General features: G+C 41.2%; 1 protein-coding gene across 4 annotated transcripts in view; it reads left to right on the plus strand.

Annotated features, from left to right (window-relative positions):
• The window catches only part of zgc:158464 (uncharacterized protein LOC791139 homolog), an 89,915-nt gene that overhangs the window by 7,432 nt on the left and 67,367 nt on the right, over positions 1-15,116 (plus strand). For all 4 annotated transcript variants that reach the window (XM_065953024.1, XM_065953025.1, XM_020648293.3 and 1 more), the window contains exon 2: positions 9,015-9,147. In XM_065953024.1, the coding sequence (XP_065809096.1) occupies positions 9,015-9,147 (133 nt within the window). The remainder of the gene's footprint in view (positions 1-9,014; positions 9,148-15,116) is intronic.

Genomic DNA, 15,116 nt, shown 5'->3' on the forward strand with positions numbered 1-15,116 from the left:
TGTTTTTGAGAAAATCAGTTGCTCTGCCCCTCCTTAGTAAAAACTATGCAAATTGGAGATGTAACCAAATAGTTATTTTTGCATCAGAGTCCAGTTGACTGTGGAGATCAGAGTGATTTGATTTGCCTTTGTATCTCCTGTGTGTGAGTGCAGGCACGCTGTTGTTTTTGTGTCACACTGCAGGAGGCAGCCAGACTTCCGCCTTGCAATCGGCTCTGCCCTGTGATCTGAGTGCCCACCAGGAAGCTCAACACTTCCATTTCTTCCTAGTGGGATTCCAGGCTTTTCTCTTTAAATTCTGTGAATGACACGAGTCTCCCAAAAAAAAAGAAAAGAGAATCAGAAGTTATTCCTGCTAAGATCTGTGGGCACATTTGACTGTTTTGATCTTTTTAAAGTTCAAATTAGCTGCTGTTGTGATAAGAAAATGGGTTGAGAAATATAGCAGCAGTTGTTTCGTGGAAAAAATAAGAATTGGCCTGGTTGCTCCTGGATCAAGGAAGTGTTCCCTTCCTGACAGGAAGTGTTTACAACTTGGTGACATTGCCTTTTCAACTTGACAAGTCTGTGCTTGCCCCTCTGTGTAGGCTGGATATTCTGGCTTTAGCTTGTGTGCTAAAATATAACAAAGCTTAATGTTCTCTTCTGTTTTAACGCAGTAATCCAAAGGTCGGAAATAGTGACAAATAGTGACAGAACCTGGCTGCTGCATGCTCCACTGAGAGCTCTCAGACAGACCAGTGATTGTCCATAACACCTGCTAATGTTGCCTCTGTAGCATGTGCATAAAGAGGTGGGAAGCCACGTAGCAATAGCAGCTAAGGCACTCCACCCTGCACGCTCGCTCTATTGTCAGTTTAGATAAATGCTAGGACATCAGTGTGTCCTCACCACACAGAGGCTATCTGAGGCCACAGCACTTCCAGCCTCAATCAAGACGTCCTCTCATCAAAATGTGTAGCTTTGTTTACAGCCTGTCTGTGGCCTGTTTTTCTCCCTGCTCTATAAATCACTCTCCAGAAATCAAAGCTTCTGTCCCTGTGGACCTCCACATGTTGTTTCATGAAGGCCTACTTTCCTAATTGTGTCGGTTTTTATCTTATGGCAGCCATAGTAAACAATATTGTTTTCGCCTGTGTGTTGTGTTTGCAGCATCACAAAAGAGTGAATTGAATATGTAGTGTGTGTCAGCATACGTGTGTGTTTGATGGGGAAACAACTTTATTATCCTTTTTTCAGCCTCATTCACAACAAATTGGAGTTTTCATAATAACTGTAGTGATGAGGGAAATTGTTGTGGAGCGTGCTGAAGACAAATTGCTCATTCGCATTGGCATGGGATTATCACTTTGCATAAAATTCCAGCAGTCCATTGTAGCACCGAAATTATTATCAACTCTTACCGCTATGTAGCAGAAACACTGCCAATAAATCTATCATAGAGGGAAGGGGGCAGAGGAAAGGAAATTGGATTTTGTCAAGCGTGTCGTCAAGTACTTAATCTTGAATATCTGTCGCATATTAAGAGCACCTTCATAGGGTGAAACCCACGGCCTCCTCCCCTTTCTCCTCTGGAGGTCTTAAGTGGCTGTGTGGAGTGTGTTTCAATGAAAGAGGTCCTTGGTGACAAGTTGGGGTGCTTTTTGTACTCTATTGCTTTCAGAAAATGCAGTCATTCATCAGAAACCAGGAGTAGGAATTTATTGAAAAGTAAAATTTCACCATTTAGCTACTTTAAATGTTGAAAGCCTCTGGGTCATCTATGAAAGAATAGAAAAGAATGGAAGATTCTTGCATTTAGTCAAGATTATCTATCTCCCAAGATAAGTTAAGGCTGTTTGTTGCATATATTCCAATCTCATTTTACCACATCTACTCAACAGCTCTTGGTGCTTTCATACTTAATGGTTCAAATGCTGAGAGTTGGGACCTTTACTTTCAAAATAGAGAAAAATATAGTTTTCATTGTCTTTTAACAGGTAAAAAAATGTCAACATAACAAATCTTGACAGACGTGGCTTTGCAATATTATCAGTTTCTAAAATAGTTTGCTCTTAATTTGAATTGCGCCATAACTCAAAACAAGCTGTTTAAGTTCATGAGCAAACTTAACAAGATCATTTTATGAACACCTGAAGAAGTTATGAAACTTGTGAGGCTGATTAATATAATAATAATGATAGATTTTTTTTCTATATCTAGGAGATGGCTTCTGATTTGGAAGTTATGCTTTTAATACTGTACAGTGTAATGTTTGCATTTGGTGTCTAAGGAATAATAAGGGGCATTCTGGGATACTACAGAGTAATCATAATAGCTTTTAGAGATGCTTTGGGGCAAATAACCTGAACGAGGCCTCTGCACTATTAATGGACTGGATAAGAGGGGCAGAATATGTTTTGTAGGTAAATAAATGAGTCCAGCTGGTCAGCATGCTGCCTTTGGATGTTGAGAATATATAAGTGGTAGACATATAGTAACATCAAATGTTTTTCTTTGTCCATTCCATTTTAGACACCTTTTTGTGGGAGGTTGTCTGTGCATGTTTAAATTGCAATGGGGATCAGAATGTTATTTATTGCACAACTCAAGATAGAGTTTCCTACCGATAATCTGTTGTGCTTTAATAGCAAACATAGATTCAGAAATAAGATGTAAATTGTTTTTTAACAGCTGAATATGGTCTCCTCAGTTTACTCGTATCCATCATGACTGTGACAGATGAGTGAATCATGAAGTGTTAACTTGCACTGACATAAAGACTTCATTGTTTATTACAAGTGACAGAGATTTGATGCAGTGAGTCACTAAGAGTTTTTAAATACAAAAGATTACTGCTGTGACAGCGAGCTCAAAATGACACAAGATGATCCTATTTTTAACAGCTTGCAGGTCAAAGACATCGAAGGATATTTTTCAACCCAGAGTGAAATATCTAGGAGTTCTTTCTGATTGTCTGAGAACTGATGAGTTCTGCTTTGAAGGAAGTATGTCAGTATAAAGTCTGATTTAAATGAGCACTTGTAATGATCTACACACGTCCTATTTTGTGCTGAACTTTTCCAACTTGCATACCTGACGTGTGCATATCAGCAGTTTCTATGTACAGTGTGCAAAAAAACAGAGTATGACTGATAACTGGATTTATAGGAACCATACTTGTGGTTATTAAAGCCATCATATGCCAAAAACGATAACTATCAGGGTGTCAATTAATGTGTTTTTCTTTCCATTTACACTGGTCCTAACTTGACAATGTTTTATATAATATTGACGTTGTTTTCCCACGTGTGGTGCATGTTATCAACGTTGCTGCATCTGGAAGCATTCCCAGCGTCAACAACAGTCTAAATCAGATGTGCCATAAGAGCCGCCTTTACCCTGGCTGCCGTGCGAAAGCCGACCCACATGGGTTAGTGCAGAGATCTTAAGAACTAACATTTAATGTGGTCTAGATCTTAAATGATGTGTGTGCGTGCGCGCGCGTGTGTGTGCGCGCGTGAAATAAATAAGTCGGCAGTCAGAAGTGAGCTGTTCTTTGAATGGTGCAGATGTCGCTGAGGGAGACACATGTGAAGCTGGTGGCTGAGCACATTGATGTGCAGAGGGGTGTGCTGAATAATCCTCAAAATGTATATAGGACAGTATATATCACTCATTGACTCCCTATATACGGAGCTTTCTGAGGGCAGCTCTTATCAAGGAAATGCTGGTTTGAGGCTGAGTGGTACAGTAGGAAAGAAAATATAAATGGATGTTTTTCATGAGTCTGTTTATGACTATCATTAGGTCATATATGTTCTGAAGAGGTTTTGGCATGCTTATATCGTGTTGTTTATGAAGCCACTTTTTTTTGTTGATTCCCAAGATGAGCATGCTTACATACGCTGAATCTCTGCACTTTTTATTTGATTTTTTCAATTAGGTTAAAAGCAAAGCAAATGAATACACCTGGAAATAAACTGAAATGAAATCTCAAGTGAAGTGATTTTCGTTGGTGCATATACTGCAGTTGTGTGTGACTGATTGTGAAAAGGCGTCTTTACAGCAAATCTAATAATTTGATTATAGCTATGTCTGCAGACTGCTCAGTGGGCCTTTAGTGAAGATACATCTCTCTTCCAAGCTCACATGAGGGCAGAAGTTCAAGCAGCAACAGTGTTTCTTAGGAAACATTTCAAGAGAGTTGAAGGGGCTCAGTCTTCTGAAGAGGCCTTCACTGAATTGTAACCAGATTTTGGCTCTCTTCTTAGGATCTTGAAAGAATCTCATTGATGGTAACTGCATTATGTCAACCGAGAAGTAAACATTCTCACTTATATAAATTACCTTTCGAGAGTGTTTCTTACGAGAAAACTATGGCCAAGTTATCTCCAGATGACTTTGCAGTGAACACAAACATTCATCCTGTGTTCATGGACTGAGATAAGGCGGAGGAGCTATCAGTGTTGGCACTTGAATGATGCTCAACCTGCTGACTTTGGCTTTTACATGAACATTTCAGCATTCATTCCATCAAACAGGAGTAAACATGCTTTATCCATGGCAGCTTTCTTTTGTAGAAATATGTTGTAAAAATCCCCCCTTATCTTTTGTCTTCTCTCCCTCCCTTCCTCTCTGTCCTCACAATAGTTGTGTGTTTTCTTTATTTATTACACTAAAGAACAAAAGAGCCATAGCCACAAAAAGCGTCCTTTTAAAATGCCTTAATGCAATTGAGCTGCTAAGCACTGAGTTGTATTAGGTTATTGGTGGCTGAAATCCCTTGTGGCATGAGACATAAATCACACATGTCAGTCCTCTTTCTTTCTTGGTTTTTTTTCTTTCCGCCCCCTTCATTGTACAGACTGCTGACTTCTCTGGCAGCCTCAAAGGGGCTTCAACCTTGACTAGACCCTGATGCATTCATTCCTTTCTGGACCATCCATGACATGAATAATTTGTTATCCATGTCTGCACCAATGCTACATGAGCTCTAGCTCTGTTTTAATTTAGAATTATGTCTGAAGATGTTTATCTGATTATTTCAGAATGCTAATGTTATCAGCCTGTTGTGTTTCATAGGATTTAAATGGTTTCTGCCTACATTAGACATGTATCGTGCCCAAAAGCAGACAAAGAGACATAAAATGTAGCTCAAATTTCAACTAATTTAGTTTATGAAATTGATTCCTTTGCCTGTGATTATCTTTATAAGCCAGAAAAACATTAAGAGTGCAAGAGAGACATTAATGGAAGCTCAGGGCCCAATCGAGTTGTAATCAGTGCTCAGATTTTGGAACAATAAGCCAAAGTGGCAGGTGCCTGTTATAGTCGCTGTTCTTCACTAATGTTCCCTCTCTATTCCTACTGATTTGAAGGCAGCTTTGTCGTCTGAGAGCTGCACCGAATGTCAAGAAGTCTGCAGCCAGAGCTCTGGCAGGTGTAAGACATGGCCAACCTGGGATCTGAGCTCTGGAAAGAAACTAATTGAGTGATTTCTCTCTCTATGCTGCAGAACAGTAGTGGACCCAGCTAACGCAGGGACATGGCCTAAGCCTGTGAGGTGGCTTTGTTAGATTCACATTGGCTTTTGAGTGTGGCTTAGCAAAGACTTGACGTATAGAGGCGCTGCAGTCTTGTGCTGAGGGGTAATATTGCTGTAAGTGTGGCTTGGCTGCAGTCCTGACACACCCTGGCATGCCAAAAGGCAGATGGTGTGTCCCCAGGCGACACCCCGGCTCTGCAGCACCCCTCTCCTCAAAACCCTCATGCTCCTCCTGCTTTCGAATGGTCATCAATGCAGCGGGACAGGAAGGACACATCGGGGCAATTTGGAAATACTAACTACCACCTCCACCTAAACATGAGGTAGGCAGCAGGGGCCTTGTGATGGTTCTTTTCTGAAACACGCAATGGTTCAAACCCCAAGATGCCCTGGAGTAATCTGTGTATTCTAAAGATAATAACAAAATCACTTATCACAATAAGAATTAATAAGATACACGTTAGAGCTGATTATGACCATACAGCTCAGTACTTCTCAAACAAACAACTCCTGTCAGCCATCTGTATTGCTGCCATAATGTAGTGCTTTCAGTAACACATTTGCCCAATCGTTCGAAATGAAAGTGAAACAGCATGAGGACTCTTCATTCATTCATGACCAACCTCTTTTTGTTTCATTATGATTGAAAGTTAGTCAGACTGGGAACTTGTTTGTCATCAGCTTTAATTTGCTTATAACAGGATAAAACTATTCCTGCTGAGCCAGGTGCTGAAGCGAGATTTTACTGCACAACATGAAGCTGAATAAAACCTTTTAGTGTTTTGGGAGAGTAAGCTGTTTGATCACAAACTTTTGTTGCCTTATTTAAGTTTATTTGCACTCAGGGGACATAATTAAGCATTTCACAGTGTTAACAGCTGTGAATGTATTACTTCAGTTTTGATTGTAGATCATCTCTAATGTGTCACATCAGAATTTTATATTTCAAAACTAAACATTTTAAGACTTACAATTGTAAAAACAACAGTTTTGAAAATATTGGCTCAGCCTGTAGTAAATGTTAAGAACATAGAAGAGACTGATTGAGACTGATTAGCTGTTCCTGTTTTGCTATCAGACCAGAGCTATTAGCCTTTGATTTAGCCTGATTTTCAGTGTTTGGGACAACAATAAAGCACATATATTAGAATTCAAGTGCTGTATACCTTCTCTGCCCTCTATACCACACAGTTTTCAAGCCATAAAAAATTAACCATGTGTAGCCATTTGTAGCCTTTTGGATTGGAGGCACAAACTAAAGGCCCAACAAAATTAAATGTCTGAGTCCCAAATCCAAGCTTTGATTTGTTTTAATCACGGAAGTCCTTCCTTTCTCCTACATTATGTCAGCAGGAAAGGCACAAGATGAAGTCGTGTAATTGTGCCATTATTTCCTGAAACATGCAGGGATCCTTTGGCTCATGAAGCTGCATGAAGTTGAGGTGTAAGCTCGGCAGAAACCTTCAATGCATAAACTCCTGCAGTCATCTTAGATCCAAAGGAGAATGAAAGATGTAGTATTTGGAGTGTTTTATCTCATTTGCGGGTTCTGGTCCTAAACATTGAGCCACTCTGTTAAATCATGTCAACCACAGTCAAATGGGCACTGGTCTTCATGCCTCCCATTAAGATGATTCATATGTTTTCATAGTGAGGGCTACTTATTCTAAGTTTGGACTGTGTTTGCAGTGACTGTATCTGAGTTTGGTTTTGGCATACAGTATGCTATGATTCCTCATGAGATGAGATTCTTTGCAACAAGGTGCAAGATTAGATGACGATGACACTATTGCATAAATGCATAATGTGCAGAAAGTTTTGGGGTCTCTTGGGCTTGGAAGATGTTGCTTAGCAGAATTTCATTAGCTTGTGAGCACATTGTGCATATTTGTGTGGCACAAAAACAACCCAGAAAAAATGTTTGTATTGGATATTTTCCTCCAGCTTAAACTCACAGAAGCAAAACATTCGAGGAACCCATAATTATGCTGTGGCAGAAAAAAAAAAACTTTTCCCCAAAACAGATGGAAGGGGAATATTTAAGAAGGAGATTTAACACAGTAGCTGCTCTGCTCTGAAACACATCCAAAAGTACTTACTAATACTTTTTTATCATTGCCTAATTCACATATAGGGAACATGGTGTGTGCAGAAATATACCGGCTGCAATTCCCTGTCAGTAAGCAACCTAAGCAAGCTTTAAATGGTAACTTCTAGGTTTTTTTTTTTTATGTCTGACTTGAGACTTAGATGTCGCTTGTCCTCATAGTACCGTAGAAATGTGGGTGCTTTCCCAGCCAGAGAGATATCAAACACTTAAAAGGTTATTTCTGTACATTATACTTGTTCCCCTGAGGCTTGGCAGGTGCATATATGTGTCAGTATATGTGTCTGTCTCATACGGTGGCCTTACTTCAAGGGAGCTTCCACTCTCCTTGGCAAAGATGCTTCCACCTATACCCTCCACTTGGCAAGCTTGAGTAACAGCACAGTGGGCAAGAGTCTTGGTCCACCTCCACTCTGCCCCGCCCAGCCCTATCCACCAGATGAGTGATGAGCTTGTTTGTAATGAGACCAAATCCCTTCCTGTTATGCATGACTCATAGGGTGTAGTGCCAGTCATCTCTGTGTTTTTATGCTAGCTTAGTTGTTTGCATAAGCATTTCCTCATTTGTTTTTTTCCTAAATCTGTTCTTGTTGCCGACTGCAAGCAAGGCCCTTCTCCTGCTTCTTCTGATCGACAGGACTGCACAATCAGGAGCCTCAGCAGAAAAAGTAATTTTTCTAGCAGCTGACCTGAACCTCTGCACTCAAAACCCATCATAAGATCCAATGTGCAAAAGGGCAGATGGCTTAGATGGAAGTTTCATTTCTTTTAGAATTGGGGATCTTAACTTTTGAAGCACATAAACATCAAGAAAACAAGTATCCCAAAAAGCAGGACACGGACTGTTGCTCTTCTCCCTAAAGGTTTAAGCGGTATTTCTGGGTCTCGGGACATCCACCTAATTGCCATATACTGCAGAAAATACTCAGCAAAAGAGCAAGACTGCAATTAGCCGTGGCTCACTGCCACCTGGGCATAAATCTGCCAAATTGTTCCTCTTAAGAAAAGTTAAGCAGTAGTGGCTCCTTCCTTCTACTTTTGAAATGTGGGCCTGTCACTGGGCTATCATATAATTAGGGTGACCAGTAGTAGCAGCAGAGAGCGTGCTGGAAGGTTAAAAGCTGAGGCATTGTGCTGGTGTGTTGAGGCACACAGAGGTGGGCTGTTATTTATGTGTTTCTGCCCTTTTATCTTCCAGCCTGCCTCGGTGGAAATCACTTGGTCCTGTCCTGGGCCACAACAGTATCTGTCATACAACCCTCCTGACATCTACCCATGTTGTCATGTTCAACAGAGCGGCAAACTGATTTCTCCTCTTGCTATTTCAATGTTTTCCTACCCTCTGTCTTACCATTCCTTGTTTTTTTCTCTCTCCTGCAGCTCATTATTCTTGAAGACTATGCGGACCCTTTCGATGCCGAGCAGGCTGGTGGCACTCAGACCACTACGGAAAAAGTGACAACCGAGAATGACGGCTACATGGAGCCATACGAGGCCCAGAAGATGATGGCAGGTAGATCAATGTTTCTCCAGTTTCATGTCAATCTTTATTTAATGTCACACAGCTCCCCCATCTACCTTCACACCGCCTGTAATCGCAGGATAAGTGACAAATCATTTATTTTCTTTCTTTCCTGTCCTTACTGACTTCCTAGTGGAGTATTAATTAGCATGCAGCGTGATTCGCCCATATGTTTCAAAGCTGGGAATTAATGAAGAAGCTCAGATGGCCTAATGCCCCTTTACATGACAGGTGCAGCTAAGCAAAGATGACCTGTGTGCCATGAAAGATGTCAAAACATTTTCAAAAGTGGTAACTTTGCCCCCAGATGTCATACTAGCCCGCAAGTGATTTAAAGACACAAATGTTTGTTTTCTGCTGAATATTTTGCATGTGGAGACAGCCACTTGCTGGGATTTCCAGGAAGCCTTTTTTTCTGAGACAACAATAGCAGTGTGCTAACATAAGAATTCAGCCGAACCACATTCTCCACATGGCATTTGTCACAGCTCACATTTACTCTGCGGCTAAGAGAGCAGAGCGATGACAGAGAACAAAGAATGTGTAGAAAGAGAGCTGAAATGATGAAAAATGTGAAGAAAACAAAACATGTGGCATCTGTTTGTATGACTATCAGACCTCAAATGGATGTTTGTGGAACTGGAATGACTGTGAGGTATCAGAATTTAGGATCAATATAATTAAACCAATACACTGGTAGATTTCACCTTCCTGCACATACTGTACTAATATAAAAACACACATACACACACTCGCTCGATTGCTCCCACAAAGGCAGGACATGAATGTCTCTGTCCCTCCGCAGCAATTTTCCTTTAATGGGCCTCCAGACAATCTGTTGTTTTCATCTGTCTTACTGGTTTGACCTCTGGTCCACTCTTTGCCTCAGCTGAGTACAAAAACTCAAGATTTATCACGTCTCTTAGGTGGAGGAAGCTGTAAAGAAAGTAAAAAAAAGACAGAAATGCTTTCCGTACCTCTTGAATCTTGAACTGATTCCAAATATTTCTTAGCTTTTTATATTCAGTTTGAAACAGTTCTGTTTTTGGCTGTATTGACTGGATAAACTCTGCTGGCAGCCATTGTCTGTTTGATCTAAAGAAGTCTTCTGTTTTTGTTTTGTTGTTTTTGGTTGCTCCTGTTTGAAACCTGAAGTGGTGTTGTTTTCAGACTTCGCTGTTATCCATCACATCGATTGATTGTCATTTTTTTATTCTTCTGTTAGACTTGACTGACAGTGCTCTAATGTCATCCTTTTGTCCTATTTATAAATAATGATCCATTGACTTATCATTCCATGGATGATGTTTTTAAAGGTAGAAAGATTAAAGATATCTGTGTAATTCTTCTGCAAAGACAGCAATGTCTGACTGAAGTCACAGACCATTCAAATTGATGAAGATTTGCTGTAGTTTGACTGACTGCACCAACAAAAAAACAATCTTATGTTTAATAGGTTCCTTATTAGAAGCTCAAACTGTGTTGCTGAGTTTACCTTGTTACACTTGCAAGCTGCCCAGTCCAGCCTTAATGGTGCAGTTTTGGGTGAAGCACCATGCCCAAGGGTATCTCAGTAATGAAATGAGCATTAGGGTCTTTGAATTGCTTTCTCCGTGCAAGGCTGGGTGCATTCTCCAATTCATCAGTATACTGACTATAGATGTAGTGTAATTGCTGCATCTCTCATTCTGACAGCATATCGGTCAGGTAGAACTGCACACTCAGAATAGTTGGCTAAAAAGGAGAGAGAGGGAGCACGGCACGGGCTGCTGCACTGAAGCAGAGAAAGGACCAAACTGCTCATGTGAAGCTAGAGGCTCGCATCTCTCTCTGTGTCATTCTGTCACTATCGCCCCTCTCTCCCTCTCATCTCTTTTCTCTTTAACCTCTTCAGTCAAGAACATTTTTTTTACTCGATGACAACCTGCACTGTTAACAACACTTCCGCCTGCGATTTCTTCAGCTCTCTGACTCAAGCCGTGGCTCTCGGAGCCTCACTCTTTTCTATTCACAGGTTTTGTTACCGTGGTGCAGATGGACACAAAACCCGAAGCTTCACAACACAACAGAAACTTCTCTGCTTAAAACCGTCAGGGCAAATTTACCACCGGTTAAATTCATATAAGTGTTAATTAACAGCCTCATAAAGCAGACTTAATGTACTACCTTTTAGCTCAAAAACCTGCAAAACATTGCAATCAAACAATGTCGGTATATCAGAAAAACCACAGGAAAATGTATTGTTAAGAGATTAGCGAAACACGTTATGTACGTTGTATTGCAGCAGTCACAGATTACTTTTTTCTGACGTGATGGCCTGTCCATTCAATTTGAACAGTGACTTGGACTCTGACAACAGTTTAAATAGTAATTACAGTTTGAGGTCAGTCTGTACTCATACTGATTAGAAAGGATTACACACTATTCCTGTCTCTCTGATGATTTTGCATTTATAGGACATAATGACCACATGCCTTTGCCTGACAGCCTGCAAAGCGACGTGATCCAAAAGAGACAGCTCCCTCTATAGATATGAGGGGAAAACGTTTTTGAAATAAACACTCAATCAGATGTCTCTATGTCTTTTTTCCCCCTGCATATGCTATACTATTCACTCATCTTATTTTTCATGGAAATATGTAAAGTATGTCAGAAGTTCTTTGTAGTCTAAAACTCGTTGAAAAGTATCTTCTAGAACTTTATTTTCCACAGAGACAGCGCATTTCAAAATCATTCTCTGCTTTGTTGACATACGCCTGCTTTGTGTTCCAAGTAGGGCTTGGACCAATGCTTCTCATACCTACTACCACAGTTTTAAAACCTAGAATGAAAATGCTGCATAGCTACAACAAGTCTGAGGCCTAACCCTGGGTTGGAACAAAGCGACTATTGAACAGCTTTGCCTCATTATTAAATCACAAAAGATAAAAATGTTTTGAAAGACGTGTGAAGTTACTTTTGTGTTCAAACCGGATGTACTGTTTATAAGATGCAATTACTCCCTTGATTACACAACATTCACAACATTCACACCTTAAACACACAAACACACACTCGACCACATAGTAGGAGGTGTGGCATGTCGTGCCTTAGGCTAAAATTTCCACAGCCGTTTACATAACAGCCTGCACTCCTGCTGTGTGTGTGTGTGTGTGTTTTACTAGCATGCAAGCATTGTGCATGTGTATACTGAGTGTATGTGTGAGCTGAGCTGACTGCTGCCGGAGCTTGTGTGTGTTTGTGTTTGTGTGTTTGTGTTTGTGTGTGTGTGTGTGTGTGTGTGTGTGTGTGTGTGTGTGTGTGTGTGTGTGTGTGTGTGTGTGTGTGTGTGTGTGTGTGTGTGTGTGTGTGTGTGTGTGTGTGTGTGTGTGTGTGTGTGTGTGTGTGTGTGTGTGTGTGTGTGTGTGTGTGTGTGTGAGAAAGAGAGAGAGAGAGAGCTGTGTGCTCCATGTCTTTCTCTCCCAGGAGCCATCTTTAGTGAGTTTGAGCCAGCTGATTTATGGGCCTGCTGGAGGGGCATGTCATGACTTCCTTAACCTGAAAAGCCAGCCCCCCATAAGCTGCTCCACCGTGGCTGCTGGCTGGGGCTTACAGCACCACCTGTAGTTATGTGAAGACACGTGCACGGCCACTCTGTCTTTATAACGTTTCCTGCGTGTGTGTTTCCAGAGTGCCTCGAATGTTTGTCATGTCTGCACGCGTCTTCCACTATATGTACTATCCTTGTACCCCTGTTAGGCAGTCAGACATGCATGTGTGTGTATGAGAGAGAGCCTCAGAGAGTGTTTTCTCCCCAAGTGTCAGTTGACGTGTTCTGACGCGGTGTATCTCGTATTTTGTCTTCCACATACAGAAATACACACAAATATGTTAACAGCCACCCCAACAAACACACACACACACACACACACACACACACACACACACACACACGCACACACCTTCTCAGCTGTCGGCATGGCAATTCCCTGCATAACTTAAGACAAGCTGCATCAACCAACCAACTTTTGCGATGTTACTCTGTCTGCCTCTCTTGACTCTGTTCCCTCCTACATTGTTGAAGCTGTTCAAACTTGTTTCACTGACGAGCTCAAGGGGTGGGGCTAGAAGAGCATGGCATTCTGCGTCGAGTCATTTCTCACACACTCTCATCATCATACTCTCCAGTCAGTCAGGCAAGTAGGGAGGCAGACGACCATGTGAGACTTTTCCCACAGTGCAGAGGAGGCCTGTTGTGCAAACAACCTGCATGATTGAGCTCTCCCGAGCAAACACACTCCAGGCATCTCCACTTAACAGTCCTCAAGCCATAGCCCCACCACCACTACAGCTAAAATGTGTGTGGGGGTATCGGACAAAAATAACCCATCCAGTGTGAAATACTTACATTGGTTGTAAATTTATTACTCGCCATGTCAAAGTTGTAACCTCAATTTATTCCTCATCCCATCTTTCAAGTCATTCTCGGTCATTCTCAGTCATTTAGCTGCAAGAGAGTTGTGCAAGAGGGCCATAATGCCTGAAGGGAAAATCCTTGACGTTTTCCATAATGGTTGACTCACATTAGCTTAGTTCACTATTTCTCTCCCTCTTTCTCCCTTCTGTCTGAGGAATGTGCTGGGAAATGTCTCCCGGCACTGGCACCTCCTCCACTGCACTTTCAACGACCAGGAGACTAACATCCAGAGCCAAGGAGATGAGTCATTAGCGATGGAGTTGATTATTTCAATTACTCATGATAGCATGGTGCTAAGCCCCCTGTTGGCTCTACAGGATAGATGCCAGGAACATTACCATTTTGGCAATCGTGTGAGTGGGTGAGAGAGCATGTTCAGAGGTGAAGACACTGCAGGACTATTAACGGAGGGGGACAAAAAGAAGCGAGAAAGTACCGGTAGTACCACAAGACCGAATGACTGGAAAACATGTGAGAGCCTGGTCGAGACAAGAACGAAAACGTGGAGAAAGTGATTGGAGAGAGGTCCAAAGGCAGTGGAGACAGATTTGTATTACAGCCCTTGTGGGTTAGTATGAGGTGATTCCTTTCAAGAGGGAAAACTCACCGTGGGCGATGGCAGGTACATGTGGTAGCACATTTCTTGGCCTGTAAACCTGCTTTTATTGCCGTGAGCAGTAACTTGAGGAATATCCGGAGCATGCACCAACAGTGACACTTCAGATAAAAATGTTTTCTTTTTGGGGGGGAATCCTGGAATAACGTGCCATTTGTGTTGGGAAGTCATTTCAGTGTGTTCATAGTTCATAGTATTCAACAGTTTCCATCTTTGGTTTGGTTGTATTTTTTTGTGACATCTGCCTATGCAGAACATTTGCTTAAGAATTACCTAGGCAACACATTTATGCATCACCCCAGCTGATTATAGGCAGCTATAAATAAGCTGGATTGCAAGGCCACAGGCTGAAAACTGGACGGAGGAAGTGAATAATTAACACCCTCCTCTCACACCACACAGCAACTACTGTTTAGGGTCTATCTGCGCCATGTGTTCAGCTCTCTGCTGCTCTATTTAACAGCTTCAAATGATGTATAACAGGAAATGTTTTTTTAAGATTATCAAGGCCACTGACATACAGAGTATTTAGATGATAGTCTTAACCTCACCCTCTAGCTTAACACCTTCATTAATCATAGATGTAAAAATCACATGATTAATCAATGAATTAAACCATAAATCTCAAACTTTGATTTCTAATTAATTTCACACTTGGAGGAGAAGTTAAGCTGCAAAATCGAATCGTTATAGTTTGACATTTTAAAATGAACAGGATGTGTTTGTTTTTTTTCTATAAGATTTGTTGACATATACTTCGTGAGTGACGGTTACTTCATTTCCTTCAGTTGAGAAATGAAACATGACATGGCCCAAAACTTTGAGTGAATACATTTAGACTCTGCTGTAATTTATGGAAAAACTAAAGCAACATAGTTTTAAGTGATG

The sequence above is a fragment of the Labrus bergylta genome, chromosome 3 (genome assembly GCF_963930695.1).
Source record: "Labrus bergylta chromosome 3, fLabBer1.1, whole genome shotgun sequence".
Lineage (NCBI taxonomy): Eukaryota > Metazoa > Chordata > Actinopteri > Labriformes > Labridae > Labrus > Labrus bergylta.